This window comes from Thermobia domestica, chromosome 5, assembly GCF_964235325.1.
Source record: "Thermobia domestica chromosome 5, izTheDome1.hap1.1, whole genome shotgun sequence".
In the NCBI taxonomy this organism is placed as follows: Eukaryota; Metazoa; Arthropoda; class Insecta; order Zygentoma; family Lepismatidae; genus Thermobia; species Thermobia domestica.
Genome location: NC_137458.1, coordinates 69,711,728 through 69,730,639, shown reverse-complemented (window position 1 = coordinate 69,730,639; position 18,912 = coordinate 69,711,728). Strand labels below are relative to the sequence as shown.

The 18,912-nt window shown below is 36.6% G+C and overlaps 1 protein-coding gene across 5 annotated transcripts in view; it reads right to left on the bottom strand.

The window, feature by feature from the left end:
• Positions 1-18,912, bottom strand: part of LOC145685959 (ral GTPase-activating protein subunit beta) — a 123,340-nt gene that overhangs the window by 58,021 nt on the left and 46,407 nt on the right. For all 5 annotated transcript variants that reach the window (XM_081758747.1, XM_081758748.1, XM_081758745.1 and 2 more), the window contains 4 exons: positions 13,931-14,187; positions 6,296-6,441; positions 1,520-1,604; positions 536-683 (listed from right to left, as the gene is read on the bottom strand). In XM_081758747.1, coding sequence (XP_081614873.1) covers positions 536-683; positions 1,520-1,604; positions 6,296-6,441; positions 13,931-14,187 — 636 coding nt within the window. The remainder of the gene's footprint in view (positions 1-535; positions 684-1,519; positions 1,605-6,295; positions 6,442-13,930; positions 14,188-18,912) is intronic.

Genomic DNA, 18,912 nt, shown 5'->3' with positions numbered 1-18,912 from the left:
TCGATATCCTTTGCATTTTGACAATTACCATCTATGTCCATTCACAAACGATTCACACTCATTAAAAATTCATAGAGCCAAATCGATCGTTTACCTACCATCCTCTACCAACCGTCTACTCCAGCTCGAAGACTCCTGCTCCCCTCCCCGGCCCTCCTGATTGACCCCCCCCCTTCAAAGAAAAAACTAGTCACATTACTTTCCGAACAAACTTTGTATATTTAATACACTTTGCTATTCAAATTAACGAATTTTCGAGAAGCTGAGAGAAAAACTACTTTAAAAGAAGAGAAGTTTCTGATACTCTGAGCACAAATTCAAATGTCAACGCAGATATTTGCATTTATGTACTTCTGTACACCCTTTCGGTATCAGTACGCACAATCAACAAAAGAACAGCAAATCAGGCATGAATATGTTAGTAGAAAAATATTTTTGTGATCACTAGTAAACTTTATTGTTCTGTAAAAAAAAAAAAAAAAAAAAAAAAAAAAAAAAAAAAAAAAAAAAAATTGCATTTAAGAGATAGACTTACCAAGAAGCATTTGTGTATTCTGTGGGTCTGATTCTACTTGCAGAGCGTTTATGAGTAAATTCATAAGTTTGGGCTTTAACTGCGCAAACGTAAGAGGAGTGGCATCCCTTCTTTCTGATCCTGATGTTAGGTCTTTTATCGGCAAATTCTAAAAAGAAAATACGAAAGAATTATAAATGATTTTGTAATCGTTGTACTAATAACCTTGTAGCGTACTGAAGTTACAACCGCATTTAGGCTTGGTCTGAAGTGATATGAAAGGTGTAAATACCGTTCAGAAAATTATACAGTTCACTTTTGTTCCCCCTAAATCTTAACCATTACGGTTTGGGAACAGGTTTTCAAACAGGTAGTATTTATATTTGCGATTCACTGTTTTTATACTGGTGATACATTTGTCCAACAATAATTAGGTAACATTTTATCAAATATGAATGCAGAATAAATAATTCTGAGCTACAAAAATTCTGGCTTTAAAAACATACCTTATCTACACATTCGACAACTATAAATAATATTCCATTATCTCTTAGGTACTATATTCATTAAGAAGCCACAAAGAGTAATATTAAATGCTATTAGAAATGTCTAGAATTATTTTGAAATTTACTTTTAGAAGCCATGGAGAAAAATTCAAGTAATTTTTTTTTTAAAAAAAAGAAAAATAAGAAAGAAAGAAACATGGACACGCAAAACTTTATTTGAAAAACTACTTTGTAAATGTGATTTTTGCGTGCCGGCAAAATTAATACGCAAGTCAGATAATCGAGAAGTGCTGTTATGATTTTACGCACATGAACTGTAACAAAATGAAATTACATACGTTATCAGCAACCTTTTTGTTTAGTCATTCGAACTCGACTGTAATCTTGTTTTAGTTAAACCAATTGAACAAGATTATTATTTTTCTTCACCTTTATTAATTATTATTTCATTATTATAAATAAGGAACCCGTTAAACTACAATAAAAGAAATAAACTTACCTGAAAATGCAGAGGAAGTGTGAGCATTGATAATAAAAGATGAATTGAGGCTCTCCTTAGCTCTGTTTTAGACACTGTACTGGATCTGGAAGATAAAATATACCATTGCTATTTAAAAATTATTATATTATTAGTAGTTTACTCTCTAAATATAATATTCCTTATTCAAATGCTTCCAAAGTAATCTAGAATATCCCTTTCAGACCTGATTTTTTGTTTACTCTCCGGTGTTATTGTTATTTTGAATTATTATTCTTTATGACTTAACAAATTAAATACAACCGTCAATTCGTTTGCGGATGTCATATTTAGAGAATTATGGACGAAACATTTTGCGTGCATTAGGGTTGAAATACGTATATAAAATAAAAATGGGATCAATCGAACACATCATTTTGATCTATATAGTTTGGAAACTCAAAATACATCACTAAAACAAAAGGAGAATTTATTGCAAATAGCTTGTTTCGCCAAGAATAAAACAGCCTTCGTGGGTGAGCTTTGTCCATTGTGATAGCTCCTGCAAGTAGTCTACAAGAAATGTGCATTGCTTCCTGACAACAGATTAAAACATCACAGAAATAGTGGAAAGTGATTTAGAAAAGTTCAAAGAATTCTGACATAAAAATCCAGCCATTTAGAATCCTCCAGAGTAATTATATTAAGCTTAAAACTTAATGTACACAAATGTGACCACCAGGTCTGAAAGGGATATACTACTACCGAATCATCATACATTCAAGTATTACTTCAATAAGCTGTCACTTTATTAACTGCATACATTTTTAAAATCAACTAACGCCTCGGTTACATCACGGCAACATATAATGAAGATTTCCATCTGATTCATGTTACTTCATTTCATTTACTTCATTTCATTTGCTATTTACTGAAATTCGACAATCTTCCGAGTGATTGAGGCATTTTGATGTTATTGTCTGTAAATTTGTCGTAATACACATCTGTGTCAAGTTTTATTTATTTATTTACTTTACTTCCTGTCGTTCTCATACTACTCTCCATCTCCCATAATTTCATTTCAAATTAAAAAAAAAATCACTTGGCGTGACGGCCCATTTGTAAGCTTAAGCTTGCTCCAGCGCCATCTGCTAGCGACCGGCAGAACTACGTACAGCCCAGGGACGAGCACATGGTCAGCCACATCAGAAATTTCTAGACTTGTAGCCGTCACGTCTCGTTTTCACGTGACTCCCCAGTTTGCCTCACGACTCTGGACGGATGCCGGAAATTTGGAAGCACCAGCTGGGAATCGAACCCCGGACCACGCAGACATGAGTCCAACGCTCTAACCACCAATTCACCGGTTCTGCCGTTTCAAACCAACAACTTTGAAATAAAATCTTTAACAAATAGTGTAAATTTTACCGGGAAATTATGATTATCGTTGTGTATATGTCCCGACTGTGAGTACAAAAAATAGTATAGTTTAATATAAGCTATTATTTTCTTCTGTCGACGACTGTACAAATCCTCTATCAGTAATAAATTTAGAACAATAATTAAATAATCAAACTTTTTATGCGGGATAATTTGATTATTAAAATTGTATTTTTTTTCAACTAGCAGCGTTCACCCCGCTTCGCTGCGGTCACCCCGGAACGCAATAAACTTTGTTACTTAGATAATTTTTACTTTTTCGCTTTCAAATTGCAGTAAATGTTAAAATTATAGCGCCTGTCATTTATGTTAACCCGCCGAGTCACATGGTCATGCGGGTTGCATATAAATACGTTTATTTTTACCTATGATGAACTAATAACAAAGGATTTGTACGTTATGGACACTTGAATGGTCAATTATCTCAAGACACTGGTAATTAAAAATTAAAGTGATATGATAAAAACCATCTAGGGTCCAAATCCTAATAACCCCCCAAAAATGAAAGAAATTGGTTCAGCCGTATTAGCGTGATGAGTTCACAAAGGATTTGTGCGTTCTCTTTTATATATATAGATTACAAAAATTAAAGTATTTTAATAATTTTCCATACACGTTAACTCATTCTGACACTAAATTTTAGTCAATAAACCGTTAGAACAAATTCTCCACCTTAATATGTAACTCATTTCAATGAGGTCTCAAAGTTAATGACACTATTATCTAATGAAGATGACAGATATAGCTACATTGAGTTTTAGTGTTTTTCACCGTCAACAATTCTTTCTCCATCATAATTTTATTAAATTTAATAGTCACTAATTATATTATATTTTAATTCATCATTAATTCACTAAGCACTTAATAGATATAAACAAAGAAAAACTTCCTTTTTTTTTTTGGACCAGAAGAAAGAACACGAACAACATTCCAAAATATCGCCCAAATCGAAGGAAACATTGAATCGAAATTGAAGATTTTGTATCAAAATAATAATAAAACTATCACGTTCTAATTTCTATGGTTTAAATAAAACATAATTAAATAACAAAAAATAAATTTTAAAAAAACTGCATCATGTCCAGCAATGTACAGCCTTGTTCAAAAAATCTGCCACCCACCTTGCCTTAGACGGTGATATTCTGGTAACCACACGTTCGAAATTCTAGTACTTTGGCTCTAAATAAAGATGCCAATACGTCAAAGAAAATTCATATTTAATTTCAACTGGGGGTAAAAGTGTAGAGTATTTTAAAGAGAGGTGTACTGCAAAGTTTCTTTGAACAAGACTGTACAACTGACAAACAACAACTTCAATCCCAAAACCCTGCTCACTGATAAAAATCATGCAGTGTAATTATCCAAATTATGAGAATTAGATTAAAAGCATCTAACTTCACTTCAGCTCCTTCAAAAAACTAACCATCTCCTCTTTCTTGGTGTCAGAAAGGAACAGGTACAGAGACCACATGCTATTGATGTTTATCTTACTTATAGGAAAATACTTTTATCCATTTCTATCTATTAAAAAAACACTAACATGCTAAATATCAGATCTCTAAACTTTTTTAACTTGGAAATTTTTATACGATGTCCTCTTTCAACGCTAAACTGTATGTAAAGAAGGTTGTTCGCTTTATATCCGACCAATTTTGGCGGGTACTCACCTTAAGTGATACTGCGCCGCCACGACTGATCATGTTCTATTGGACCCCCCAGCATTGTGGACTATCACACGGCATTGCAGTTTCCATTGTAGCAAGTTCCCACGCAGGACAGACATAGGAATTCTGCCCCATTTCTCCCTGCAAGCTTTAAACAGATCGTCCAGGGTGCGTGGGTGACGATGTTGAAGACATTGTTTCAACAGTCCAAATTTGTAAATATCCATGGAACTGACATCTGGGCTTTTAGCAGGAATCTCTTCAAACGGAATGACACGAATTCCTAATTCGTTTGCCATTTTCTTGGTAAAAACGTAGTAATGTTCTGGTGGTATGATTCGAAGCCTTGTCTACATGAATCATCGCCTTGTTCGCGTCCATTCCATATAATTGTGGGATCCCTCCGATATATAGGTATCAGAATGGACTCTTGGAAGTATCTTGCATTTACATTCACGTTTTTGTCCACCTTGCGTATTATCAACTTATTCTCATATTCGAATCCCGTAACAACCGTAAAGTCACGAGGGAAACTTTCCCAGCACTGACGAACAAAGTTTCTGCACCTCTTGCTGTCAATGTCACGGTATGTGATGGCCCGAATGTGGCCACTAGCAGTGAGATGGACATATGGTTCATTGTGACAACTTTCTTCTGTTTGGAACCCGCCAGGTACTTTCCATACAGTTTCCTGCAGTTCGTCTTACATTCGCCAATGTGACGTGGTAGCAAGGTGGTGTGCACGAGCCTTCCGCACATACTTCAGCCTGAGCCACTTGCGAATTGTTTTGTTCACAGTTGATGGTGCGAGGTAAAATCTGTGGCTCATATCACATTGCGTCGGGGGATTTTCTTGGCATGCCAATTAACGAATCACCCTTAGTACTACGGGTGTCACTTGGCTTGCATCCCTTCTCCTGGTGGTTTTCGTGGGTGAATGTTTGCACGGGGAGCCTGTTGTACATAAGGGAAACAATAGTTTTCGCAGTAGTCACCCTGAGTGTTAACCGATTCTCCCAGCACTGACCTACACGGTTAGACGCAACACTGCTACCCCCAGTAAACTCATAGTTCCAGCATCATACACCAAGTGGCAGCATCGAATCGAAAATGGTCGGATATACAGCGTACAACCTTCTGTAAAAATTCAACTTCTAAGTGCAACAAATTTTCTCCATCTTCAATATATTTTCAATTTGTTGAAATTCACGAACACTGAAATTCTGAAAAAAAATATATATATATATTTCATTTAAACATTAAGACTGTAAATAAGAAACAGTTTTTGTAATTTAACAATCAAGACTGAGATTAGGGGGAAGCACGTGCCGTCAGAAAACGCTATCACACTATACAGTTCTCATAAACCCTATACTTAATGAAGCACGCCCTGTGAAAAAAAAGCCACCAAACCACACGGTTCTCATACATCCTACATTTGAGAATTTTGATTCCAATTCAATGACATCTTTCAAGATGGCCGCCGAAATCATTTTGTGTTCTGTCACGTTTGTCCCTTTCCGTTATTACACTTACAGGCTTGGATTTTCATTTATCTACACCGTTTCAATTTTATCTGGTTGTTTTCACAATTTTGGAATACCTTGTATAATGTAAGTTCCCTAAAGGTGAATGCTATTCGCAGCAATTAAGTACTTTCCCAGCAATTAAATTACTATCATCCTTTACTTGCTGCAAATTACAAGTCGCTTACCGTAACTTCAAATCCTTGTCTGGAAGAACTATTTCAAGTGCATCTATTACGTATGGTACCAAAACCTGAACTCCGTCTAGATCAATTCGGAAGAGATCGGACGAATTTAGTAGTATACTAGCCAACATTTCTCCACATACTCTGTTCTAAAAAAAGTCGAAAAAATAATAGTTAACATACACTCTTACTTCCTATGTCAACAACGTAACATCTACCTCAAATCATTCATCTAGTAATGTTCTATGAATTGTATAATTAATTATAACTACATCTAGCAAATTTTCTTAATATTTTTAGTACTGTCATTAACAAGACGTTCACTATCAGCTGTAATCAATAACGATTCTATTCCTTCTAGTTACTGACAAAAAAGCATAATATAATTGAATAGTTATGCATTTTCGTGACTTACAAACTATATTAAAGTATAATATTGATGTGAATTTTTATAATACTTAACAGTTACTAGACTTATGAGGACTTGAATCTCGATCTCTCATTGGCGAATGGTTGAGCTACTCGTACCAGTAAACAGAAACGGCTACTTTGTATCGGGCTCGCGCTTACTAATCTTTGGTTGTCACCAATCTCACTAGAGCTCCCGACTATGGACATTTTAGTCGAGTCAAAATACGGTTTGACCTGGGCAAAATTGCAACCTTTAGTTTTATACCTGTATTTTGTTTAGGTACCTTACCTGATGAAAATATCCAAAATCCGACAAAATCGGACCACGGGAACACCCCCAAAAATGGTTTCAAAATGGCGGACCATAGTTTTTCAAAAAAATTGTAGACCTTTACGTTGGAGGCTCTAGTAGCCCTCTCAATTGACATAAAGACATGAATGATACCTCGTTGGAACGCTCATAGACCACAAATTGCAACGAAATGACTTTTGTACCCATCATGCCCAACCCGTAGAAGAAGAAGAAGAAAGTCGATTTTTGTTTTTTAAATTAATATTTCTTGGACCCTGCAAACACTGTACGTAATCATACTCCGGCAGAAAAATTCCTACGTGTAGACCAGACATTGGTAACAATAATATTAAAAAATGAAGGACGTAGGTTCAACAGTAAGAGAGATAAAAATTCGGAACCGCGGACAAAGGAGGGTCACTCTGAATATTTTTTACTGTGGTCTAACTTCTGTTTCTTAGATCTAGCATCCTCCCTAATTGTCACAGAGACATGAAACATACCGCGTTGGAAAGCTTATGGACCCCCTTGCCAACGACGTATCGTTTGTGCCCCCTGTGCCCAACCTGTAGAAAAAGAAGAAGAAGAAACCTTGAAAAAATTGGGAAAATCTACACTTTTACCTTTCTTGGGCTCCGGCAACCCTGATAATCGTTCTATGCATGAAAAAATCTTGTTTCTTTCTTTAAATCAAAGGTCGCTTTAATATAAGTACTATACATAAAACTAAAATATTCTTAAGCAAAAGAATGGGAATAACGAAAGGCTTTGGGAGGCAAATTACACATCTACATCGTCATCGCCTACGCTAACACTGTCCTCACCATATTCATTTAAAGAGTTAAAACATTCAGTTTGTTGGCACACACCACAAGCAATAGGACATGGAAGAGCATGCTTTCTGCAAGTATAATACGTTCTTGCACACCCGATAGCACAGTTGCAATGAACAATGGTGAGCAAATTCCATACCAATCAAAACGATGGTTGATGTGCCATATTTACGAACCGTATACTCAGGAAATGATGCAGCGATGTTGTCGTACGAACTGCCTTTACACCATGGAAGTCTATGTAACAGAGATCTTCCGTCTAAGACATACAGAATATTGTCTGGCTGCGTTTCCTCAAACTGTGCGGTCTGTTGCTTGCTGAACTGTAGTATCGCATGGGCCAGTGGGGCTTTGTCTGCCTTACGCATCATGCTGGGTGACTCAAATAAAGCTGATGGGTAGGCACATAATTCATGCGCTAAGGTCTCCTCTAAAGATGTGCTGCCAGCATTAGCGACAACTAACAGTCTTTGAAACAAAAGATTCGAATCGACGGAGATATCACTGCTGATTTTAACACTACTCAGGGATGTTAGAGTTTTGACTTTATCTGCACGTTTCCACTTCACAGTGAACAGGTCTTTGCCAAATAGTTTCTTCGCAAGCTCTTCTCCAACTGAAAATAAATTATGGACGTTGACCGAGGAATCCGCTGTGACGCCAGTGGCAATGTTTCTCAACGATTTGTCTCCGTCAAATGGTGAAATGGGCTGCAGTTCTGCAAGAATGCGACGTGTGTCACTGATATCACGTGACATTCTTGACGTTTCGGCTTCTTTATGTTGTTCGCTAGTGACATATGCTGTGTGAGTAAGAGTTTGCATCGCCAGATTGTACTCGGAGCATCCTGGCATTGAGAGCACCCACAAAGATCGTTGCATCTCCGACATTCCACTCCCATGGGTTAGACCTTCAGTGGATTTTAGCGATCTCATCAGAACCTGCTCTATGACTAGATCAGAGGACAAACCAGCCCAATAACGGTTGCTTCTTCTAATAACAACGAATCCATTTTGAAAGCTTTCGTGAACTGTTGGATTAACCGATGGCAGCGTTAACATTGTTTGCAGATACAAGCACGTCGACTTCAAATAATTGAAGTGTCCTGCTGCAGCGAATATGGGAATGCACTCTGCTATAGCATTAAGGTGATCCTCCCAGCTTCCTGTTCGGTCTGCTGCCACAAGTTTCCTTGCTGTAGTCAACATGCGCTGGTATGCAAGCCAAAACTGACTTGTTTTTGATGTGTTAATAAGTTCTGAATTTCGTGCTTCTATTTTTTCTAGGGCTTCTTGAAGAAGAGGTGAAGAACTAGCTCCAGTTACAGTAATTTCACCCGACATCAGACTCTGGTAGAGAGAGTAAGCATCGTTAATAGTTCTGTGCGTTAATAGTTATAGTTATCGGTCTGCAAAAAAAAAAAAAAACATTTTCCACAAGCAATGCACTTAATGCGAGGTCATCCATCATGTGAGCACGGAAGGCTCTTCCTACGGACTTGCCACGTAACATATGTACAACCGAATTTTCTCCATAAAGCTCATGCAAGATTTCACGTAAGCCTGAACCATCCATCAGGGAACCAGTTGCTCCTAGAAGGTTCATCAGAGTATGAAATGAGCCCAACAGGAGAACAGTGTCCTTAATACTGGTGTTATGTACTTTGTCATGCAGGATACGTGAAGCTTTCCAAAACAGTGGTTGGTCTAAGGTGATGATTGGTGTGACTTTATATTTTCTCGCAAGATTATTCAGGTACACTGAAGTGGAATAGATGCATGACATATCAGATGGATGGAGGTCAATAATCGGTAAGCAGAGAACAGTGGATTTCCCTGAATGATGAAGAGATGGATCTGCGTGAATGGCCTGCATCATTCCTGACCAGTTTGGTATGCGTGACGGAAAGTGCCAGGAAAGTTTCCACAAAATATCCAGGAAGCTTTTGTTCGGTGATGGTGCTGTTACCAGTTCACAGTTGACCTTTTCAAGAATAGCCCTGGCTTCAGTGTATGTGTGAATGGGAACACTGGCAAGGGACTTCACATCAGCATCAGAGACAGGCTTCCGAAGAATGGTTAGACTGGTAGTAGTGGATGGAGTAATGGCCGCCAACATTTCCATACTATGGAATGTGCCTAAACCACTCAGCGTTTGGAGATTATGGTCTACATTATCCGCTGCAAAGAGGAGAGTCTGGTCTGCTGGCATTTCGATCACACGATTACCAAATGTACTTGCAGCACAGCGTTCAAGCCGCTGCACTTCCGTGTATGAAGAGCAAAATCCCAGGTGATGCAACGTGTCAATCAGGTGTTTCGATCGATAGTGGTGGTGCAGCTGCACAGCAACACCTAACTGCAGAGGAGCTAACATATCTCTTGGTCTGGCTGCTTGCATCGAACACTGGCCAATCGATGCTATTTTGGTTTCATTGTCCTTTCCGGCAAAAGTATGGCATAGAATAGTTTAAGGCTAGGGGGAATGTACTGAAGGAATTCCTGAATGGTCAAGTCGCTGGGTGAAGGATATGTATCACTTACAGTTTGTAGTTTGGATTTTATGTCGCTTTTGATCAGTCGAGCTACGTTTTCTATTATTCTATTTTTTTCCTTTTCTTCATCATACTCTCGTGGTAAATCACAATATGCCCGTAGAATGTGATTGGCAGTTTCTCAAAGTGTAATGAAGTCGTTTTTTCCACTGTCACTAGAAATTATAATTTTTTCACCGAAGTACTCCATTAGTTAACGCTTCATGTGCCGTCTATCATATGCAATGTGATTAGTCCCTACAAGAAATGTGCCCATTTTTGTAACAAGTTCTCCCACAGTTAGCTGCTCACCATCGTGCTCTTCCAAATAACTACAGATGCGCTGAAATGCTCGGATTCTCTCATCATTTGTAGGTCGGCCAGCCCGGAATTTTTTGACGCTGACTGATTGTCGGTGCAGTATTGTTGAGGAATTGCTATACCTATTCGAAAGTTGATACTACATGATCTGTGATAGACACAATCTCCTGCATGAAGATCAGATGATAAGTACTCAATTCGACCTCGGACAGTTTGTGACCCGGTATCGTTTCGTTCATTGCAACACTTTAAAATGCTGTGTGGCAATGCTTGTGTTTTCACTCGCACATTTTCTGATTTCAACACGTGACGGTCATCAAATAAGACAGGCGTTCCGCAAAACAGAGTCGGTGTTGCTGTTGAAGGACCCATCCGACGAGCGAGTAACTCGTTTTTGAATCGGCGATGACGTTTTTTCTTTCTAGCGCAATCGCAATATATATATATATATATATATATATATATATTTATCAATATAACGTTTGCGACAAGAGACATGAACCATCATACTTGTAGCGGCGAGAATGTTACTACCGCGAGCCTTACTGGCATTGTTCACTCCTTCAGCTCCCTTTTCTTGAAGTGTGATGAGGCTATCGTCAGGATCTAGGCTTCTGCAGATGATACACAAACGTGTAAGAGAATCAGCCATGGTTCTTCAGTGCCTAGGTTCATGCAAGACTATGATATGTAGAAAAGCTTATGGAACCCATTTCCAACGGCGTATCGTTTGTGCTCCCTATACCCAACGATTATCAGGGTTGCCAGAGCCCAAGAAGGGTAAAAGTACAGATTTTCCCAATTTTTTCAAGGTTTCTTCTTCTTCTTTTTCTACAGGTTGGGCACAAGGGGCACAAACGATACGTCGTTGGCAAGGGGGTTCCATAAGCTTTCCAACTCGGTATGCTTCATGTCTCTGTAACAATTAGGGAGGATACTAGATCTAAGAAAGAGAAGTTAGACCACAGTAAAAAATATTCAGAGTGACCCTCCTTTGTCCGCGGTTCCGAATTTTTATCTCCCTTACTGTTGAACCTACGTCCTTCATTTTTTAATATTATTGTTACCAATGTCTGGTCTACACGTAGGAATTTTTCTGCCGGAGTATGATTACGTACAGTGTTGGCAGGGTCCAAGAAATATTAATTTAAAAAACAAAAATCGACTTTCTTCTTCTTCTTCTACGGGTTGGGCATGATGGGTACAAAAGTCACTTCGTTGCAATTTGTGGTCTATGAGCATTCCAACGAGGTATCATTAATGTCTCTGTGTCAATTAAGAGGGCTACTAGAGCCTCCAAAGTAAAGGTCTACGATTTTTTCGAAAAACTATGGTCCGCCATTTTGAAACCGTTTTTGGGGGTGTTCCCGTGGTCCGATTTTGTCGGATTTTGAATATGTTATTCAGTAGTAATTCCTGAATCGAAAACTGTTTAAAAAGCTTGTGTTGCAATTTTGCCCAGGTTGAGGGTAAAATTGCTCTAGATTTCCTGGACTATTTCTGCCAGTGGTACAACATTAAAATAACTTTAGTCCTCCAAACATATTCAGGATTCACACTGAAATTTTGGTGATGATTTCTCTGAATTATCATGATAAAGTAAGTTTTCCTTGACCAGAGAACGCTACCATTTACGGGTAGGTTTAGAAAAAAATACTTAGGTCAATCCATATGAAGTGATCTAATGAGGGTAGCTTCACCAATTTTGATTTTAAAACTTCTTAATATACTGTTTACTGTATACACTGGCACCACGAAACTGTTTTTTAAAAATTTTAACCTGGTCCATTTGTGAATTGCAGCCAGTATTGTTGAGCAGCGCGTGCCAATTAGTGACTTTGCAGACGTTAGCGTGAACTTGTATATCTTAGGACTGAATTACTCAAAAACATTCAAACAAACACAATTTTCTTCATCACTTTCTAGTCTTGTCTCCTAGTACAATAAGCCTTAATTGAACCCAAGTAGGTGAAAATTACTCTCTCAGTCTAGTACCGAAATTTAACAAATTTCACTTTCTAGATCTTAACTCTACACCAAGGCGTCTGCGATTCCTAAGAGTTGCAGATATATCCCAGAATCAATGTGAATTATCTGCATAATATGAGCTATTATGGGTACTTCAATGGAAACCTATTTTGCACACAGTAAATACTCAACGAAGATAAATGCTTATATAAATGTTTTCTAATAAATGCTTATATAAATCTACAACTAACTGTTATTGCTTTTGGAATCTCGAATATATTTCTTTTTGTCATCCCTATACATTTGCTATTACATCCAGATGTTAATTTCGAGCCTTCGAACTGCAGAAGGGACAGCTGTTATATATTACCTCCAGGAGAATTATACAGTTACTACAATTCTAGAGGATAATAATAATCTATTTTTGGACTATATATATATATATATTTTTTTTTTCTTGCTTTCTGTAATCTGACATTTCTTTGTCCGTGAAGTAACTTTCAAATGTGAATAATGATTTTTCAATATTTACTAGAGGTATTTGAAAGACCTATTATATCTGTCGAATTCTTTCTCTAATTTTGGGGGCGCGGTGGCTCAGTGGTAGAGCGTTCACCTCCGGCGCTTGGGGTCCCTGGTTCGATCCCAGCCCGCGCCGTGTGGACCTTGTGGTGGACAAACACCGTGCTCGTGGGTTTTCTCGGGGTTCTCCCGTTTCCTCCCACTTTCTTCATTTCACCATTTCATTCATTTCTCATAATCACCGTCTCCTTTAGCTTAACCGGCATAATCGTGGGACGTAAAACTCAAAGATTTCATTTTTTTCTTTCTCTAATTTTTGTTAGTTTGAAGCATAAAAATATATTGTTCTTGTGTTGTTTCCACTTTCCGCCCTTACATAAACACACCTTTCTGTACCATTTAATCGTTTAAAATAGCATTTTCTTTTCATAAATTTACAATGTAATTAATTTCTTTCAATCTTATCTTTTAAATTAGGTATACAATCATGAATTATTAGCAGTATTTTACATGGAGAAACTTACTAATATGGCGTATACAAATTTGAGATTATTTTAAAACAGGAATAAGAGATTGGATAATTAAAATTACAACGTCGTTAAAGGGGTTATTTAATTAAAGACATTACATTAATTAATACATCAATGTTAGACGGTTAAGAGTTATTTAATTATAAGGTAGAAATTTATACATTAAAAAATTATATAGTAATTCTTAGTATACATAAGTAACAGTAAAAAAATAAGAAAGAAACTTACTTCTGGAACTTTTAGCCCCTGTTGTAAGGCTAAGTAAAACCGTGCCAAATAAACAGGAAGAATTTCTTCTCCAGTCTTTTTCGAGCAGAAAATTCGACACAACGCACCAACTGCTTCCGCTCGGCCTGCCTCATATTTATCAATGGTGAGTCCTGAAGGTATCTCAATTACGTCAGTTAACGAGCTCGGTTGAGATATGCTTGCCTTCCGTCCATCCAAAAGCAACGAACTAGGCCGCTTCACGCTAGAATCCACACCTTTATAAGAAAATAAAAATTAGGTGTATCAAAAATTCCATGGTAACCAGAAAAAAAGCTTGCTCTGAAACACAGAGCTAAATTATAAATAGATAACACATTAACTTAAAGAGTGTTGTTTGCAAAGCTGATTTTTTAATGAATGTAAAAGTTGGTACCGGCGGGTTTCTTATTAGGAGGAATGTATATAGAGCTAGGTACAATGCACATACAATAACTTTGGACAAAAGCTGTAAGAAAAACAGCAAATCATGTATTATTTTTATTGTTATCGTTCAATATTTTGTCCTGGTTTTTAAGATAATTTAACGCTTCTGAAACACGTAAAGTTTTACATAAATTCTAAGCCTAAACAAGAAACTTTAGAACTAGACACCGGTATTTATTGAACCTTCCTACGATGTCATACCAAATTTGGGATCGACTTTTATTCTGTTGTTACGGGTCTAGAAAGACAGAAGAGTGAGTAAATAGAAAAGTTGAAGGCGAGAGCTTTTACTGAATATCTTCACAAGGAAGATTTAAAGCCGTAAGAGTTTCAAGCCGACATGGTTGCTATTTCAGGTGATGGTGCCCCTTTATATGCCACAATGAAGAAATCGGCAGTTGAATTTAAGAAGGGGAAAGCTTCCATTGAAAATGACACTCGATTAGGAAGCCCGAGGGAGCAATAACTCAGGAGAAAACTGACAAAGTGCACGAAACCATCATGATTTATCGGCGAATGACCATCAAGCAGATTAGTGAGACAGTGGACTTATCTACTGAAAGTGTTGACCGAATTATTACCCAGCATCTGGGAATAAGCAAGGTTTCTGCGAGAGAGTGTCAAACTTTTGACACCTGAACAAAAGCTCAACAGAAGCAACATTTCAAGGGACAATCTTCATGTCTTCCGAAAAATATCCAGATGCCTTTCGCACTAGATTCGTAATAGTAGATGAGACCTGAGTCCATCATTACCAACCGAAGTCCAAAGTTCCAAGCAGTGGATGCACCCTTCACCGCTCCCCCCCCCCTCTCTTTCCCCATGAAGAAGGCCAAGTCAGTGCCCTTAGCTGGAAAAGTGATGGATATGGTTTTCTAGGATTCGGAAGGGACAGTGATAATGGATTACCTTTCAAAGGGGTGAGCAATGACTGGGAAGTACTATGAGGTCTTCTACAACAGCTGCGTGATAATACTCAGCTGAAGCGTCGTGTGAAAATGACAGTAAGTGTATTTCTCCATCAAGACAATGCACTTAGCAACAAGTCAGTCATTGCAACGGCAGCAATTCACGATTGCAGCTACGGATTCGTCCCCCTATCCACTCACCTTATTCACCTGATTTGGCACCTTCTGACTTTCATCTCTTTCCAAAGCTCAAAAAGAAGTTGGAAGGTACTCATTTTGACACTAAAGATAATATCATGCATGACGTAGATGAAATTTTACCCATCTTCGACAAATCATTTTTTACCACGACATTAACGGATTTGAACACGATGGGCAAAATGTTGACTTGACAGGGGACTATGTTGAAAAGTAACACCGTCCGTAAACTTTCTGCTGCTCCGTTCAAAAGTAGGCTTAGAACTTTTGTAACAACTCTCGTATATGTATCTTGTACAACTCTCGCGGCTGCGTAAGGCGGAATGCAAGGCTTTTTTTTTTTTTTTTTTTTTTTTTTTTTTTTTTTTTTTTTTTTTTTTTTAGGTGTGCAGATTGACTTTAAGACTACGTAGTGATTTTGTTAAAAGAAATATCAAAACGGAGTATACTTTGTTAAGGAGTGGCACAAAATTTTCAGAAATATCAAAATTGATATTGATTCCTGATATTGGAAATATATCTGAATCAGATGGCAACAGGGAAATGAACTTTTCTGACCTAGTCGATTTCATTAAACAATTAAAACAAAATTTTGGTAATCGAATGGATCAACAAGCGGAACAAATGAAACAGCAAATGGAACAAATGAACCAACTTGATAGTAAAATCGATCAACAGATGGGACAATTAAAGCAAGATTTTGGTGATCCCATGGATCAACAAACGGAACAAATGAACCAACTTGATAGTAAATCGATCAACAGATGGGACACTTAAAGCAGAATTTTGGTGATCGAATGAACCAACAAATAGAACAAATGAAACAATTTGATAATAAAATCGACCAGACGAATCTACGAATTGAACAAAGCGACCTTAAAATGGAACGAATTATACGTATATTCACTGAGATGCAAAATTCCATTGAAGTAGTAGAAATTATAGTTAATGAATGCACCAACCAAAGTAAAGAGTTATAAGAAGATTTGCCAGTTACCGAAGAAATTTCGTCACAGGCTAGCATGAATGCTTTAAGTGAACCTGAACCTTCCACAGATCCTACAGAAAATACAGATCCTGAATTTGCATTGGTGAGTTTTCGCAAAATCATACTGTGGTATTGGTTGGATCAGATTATCCCAACCTCTCTCTTCATTCTAATGTTTTTGATTGCCTTACGGATACTGTATATAATGAAGATTTGGTATAGATCAATGTGCGAATTATGGTCATCTTCGTCTAGTGAATGCTTTTGATTGCTTGTATTCACGGTACATTCAACATGATATTAATCCCGAAGATGAAGTAATGGTAATAGAACCGTTTAATGATTTGTACACGACATTGGTTCATGTAGCAGGAAGAAAGTTGATTCCAGTATTCGTGAAATCCAGAAAGAGAACGTGTGTTCCCACCAATGTTTGTAGTGATTGGTCGTTTGAGTTGGAGCTGTTGAAATATTCACTCAACGAAAAGACCAAAATGATAGTAGTGAACAATCCGATTATGCTTTTACAGAACGTGATGCAGTGCGTTGACTTCAATCATTTAAGTATGACATTGCAAAATTTTGAAAATCCATCAATGGTGCAATATTGTACAAACCTGAACCATACTAACCTAAATCAAAACCAAATTCGAAATATCCATGTGAGACTAAAGTGTGATCCTAATGTAAAAGGTGATGTTAAATTCACGTCTACCGGTAGTGTAACCGAACCTAATTACAGAGGAAACAAAAACCGTGGTAGGACAAATTGCCATGAATATTGTGGAAAGAATAGGTACAGATCTGTTAGGAGACACGACATCTCGCCACCAGTAAAACGAATAAGAACTGAACCTAATTTTACCGGTAAGATAACTGAACCTAACCTTAGTAGTATCAGTAATAGTAATCGCGTAACCGAACCTAATCCTAGCGTAGTACGATTACTTAAACTTAAGAAGCATGTAATCATTAAATCCAATTTCCATCGAAGTGAATTTCGTAGAAATTCCATAGATGGCACAAATTCTCAAAGTAAGAAACAAAGAACTGTAAAAGTAAATAACGCGCAAGACTGTATTCCGGTTTATGACTTTCAATACAACTTAAACGAATTCATTGGTCATGTAACTTAAACTAATGTTGTGGAGTCCGAAAGAATATATTCAATTGATTTTTGTTTTACTTCACTGTAAATACCGTTATGACTTAGTTTGTTATTTGCATTTCATTTGAATTCTATGAAGATAATTTAACGAATCAACAAATGAAACAATTCGTACATTCATGATCTTGATAAGAACTTCTTTTATTCAAACTAGTTTTTGTTGCAATGTTAATTATTATGTTATGTTCTGATTATTATCGATATTTCAATCTTAATTTATATTTTGTTTAACTATATTCTATATTTGATCGTCTCTTACGTAAAATAGCAATTATGTAAATGTGTATCTTTTTCACAATGTTTTTTTAGTTCTGCCCGCTAAAATAATACAAATTTTGTTAAACTCCAACTTATATTACTCACCAAAGGACCTTAAAATTAAATAACATCTATGCCGTAATCTGAATGTAACCTTGTATTATCGACGTTAAAGTATATAAATATTTGAAATAAAATTAATTAAGAAGTTGAGATAAAATATGAAAATAATGTTGCTATAGAAGTAAAATATGAGATATGATTATGCGAATTGCAATTTTTATATATACGAGAGCCGTCCAGAAACTCAACTACTTAGTATGTAGTAGTTAACGGCCCAGGATTTCTCTTTTTATTTAAAAAATAAATAAATAAAATAAAATAAAATAAAAAGGTCCTACAGTTCAAGGCGCCATATACAACGACACTTGTATTTATACGTGTATTTCAACTCTTACTTGTATTTGAGGGCAGAGTTTACTTTTAAATTATAGATGTAATTTCTTTTTCAGTTGTTATACGTTGCTATTTTGTTAATATAGTAATTTGACGATGTGAAATTGGTTGTCATAGCAACAAAAATAAATAGTTATAATTTCAGATCCATCTTGTGTAAGCTGCATGAACAATTCTAAGGAATGTAATTGATTAATTTGTTACGTGATATAATATCTTCATGCAGTGTGAAAAATGGTTTTTGATGAAATCAGTAGCCTTGTAGTTAATATAAAAAAAATAACTTGAAGACTTTTATAAATAATTACACAAATTCAAAACACAAAGCTGTTTATAGTATACCTCTTAACTTTGATTTCCTTAAACAGGCAAAAATTAAATTTTGGAAACATTGCAGTCACTAATCACGTTTTCTATAGAATCTTTTTAGAAACAATTACAACCATCTTTAGTTTTATATTTACAATGGACATCGACATGGTTTACATTAAAATAAACCTTTAATTTCCTGTTGCCCTGTGGTTATATTAGTAAAATTTCA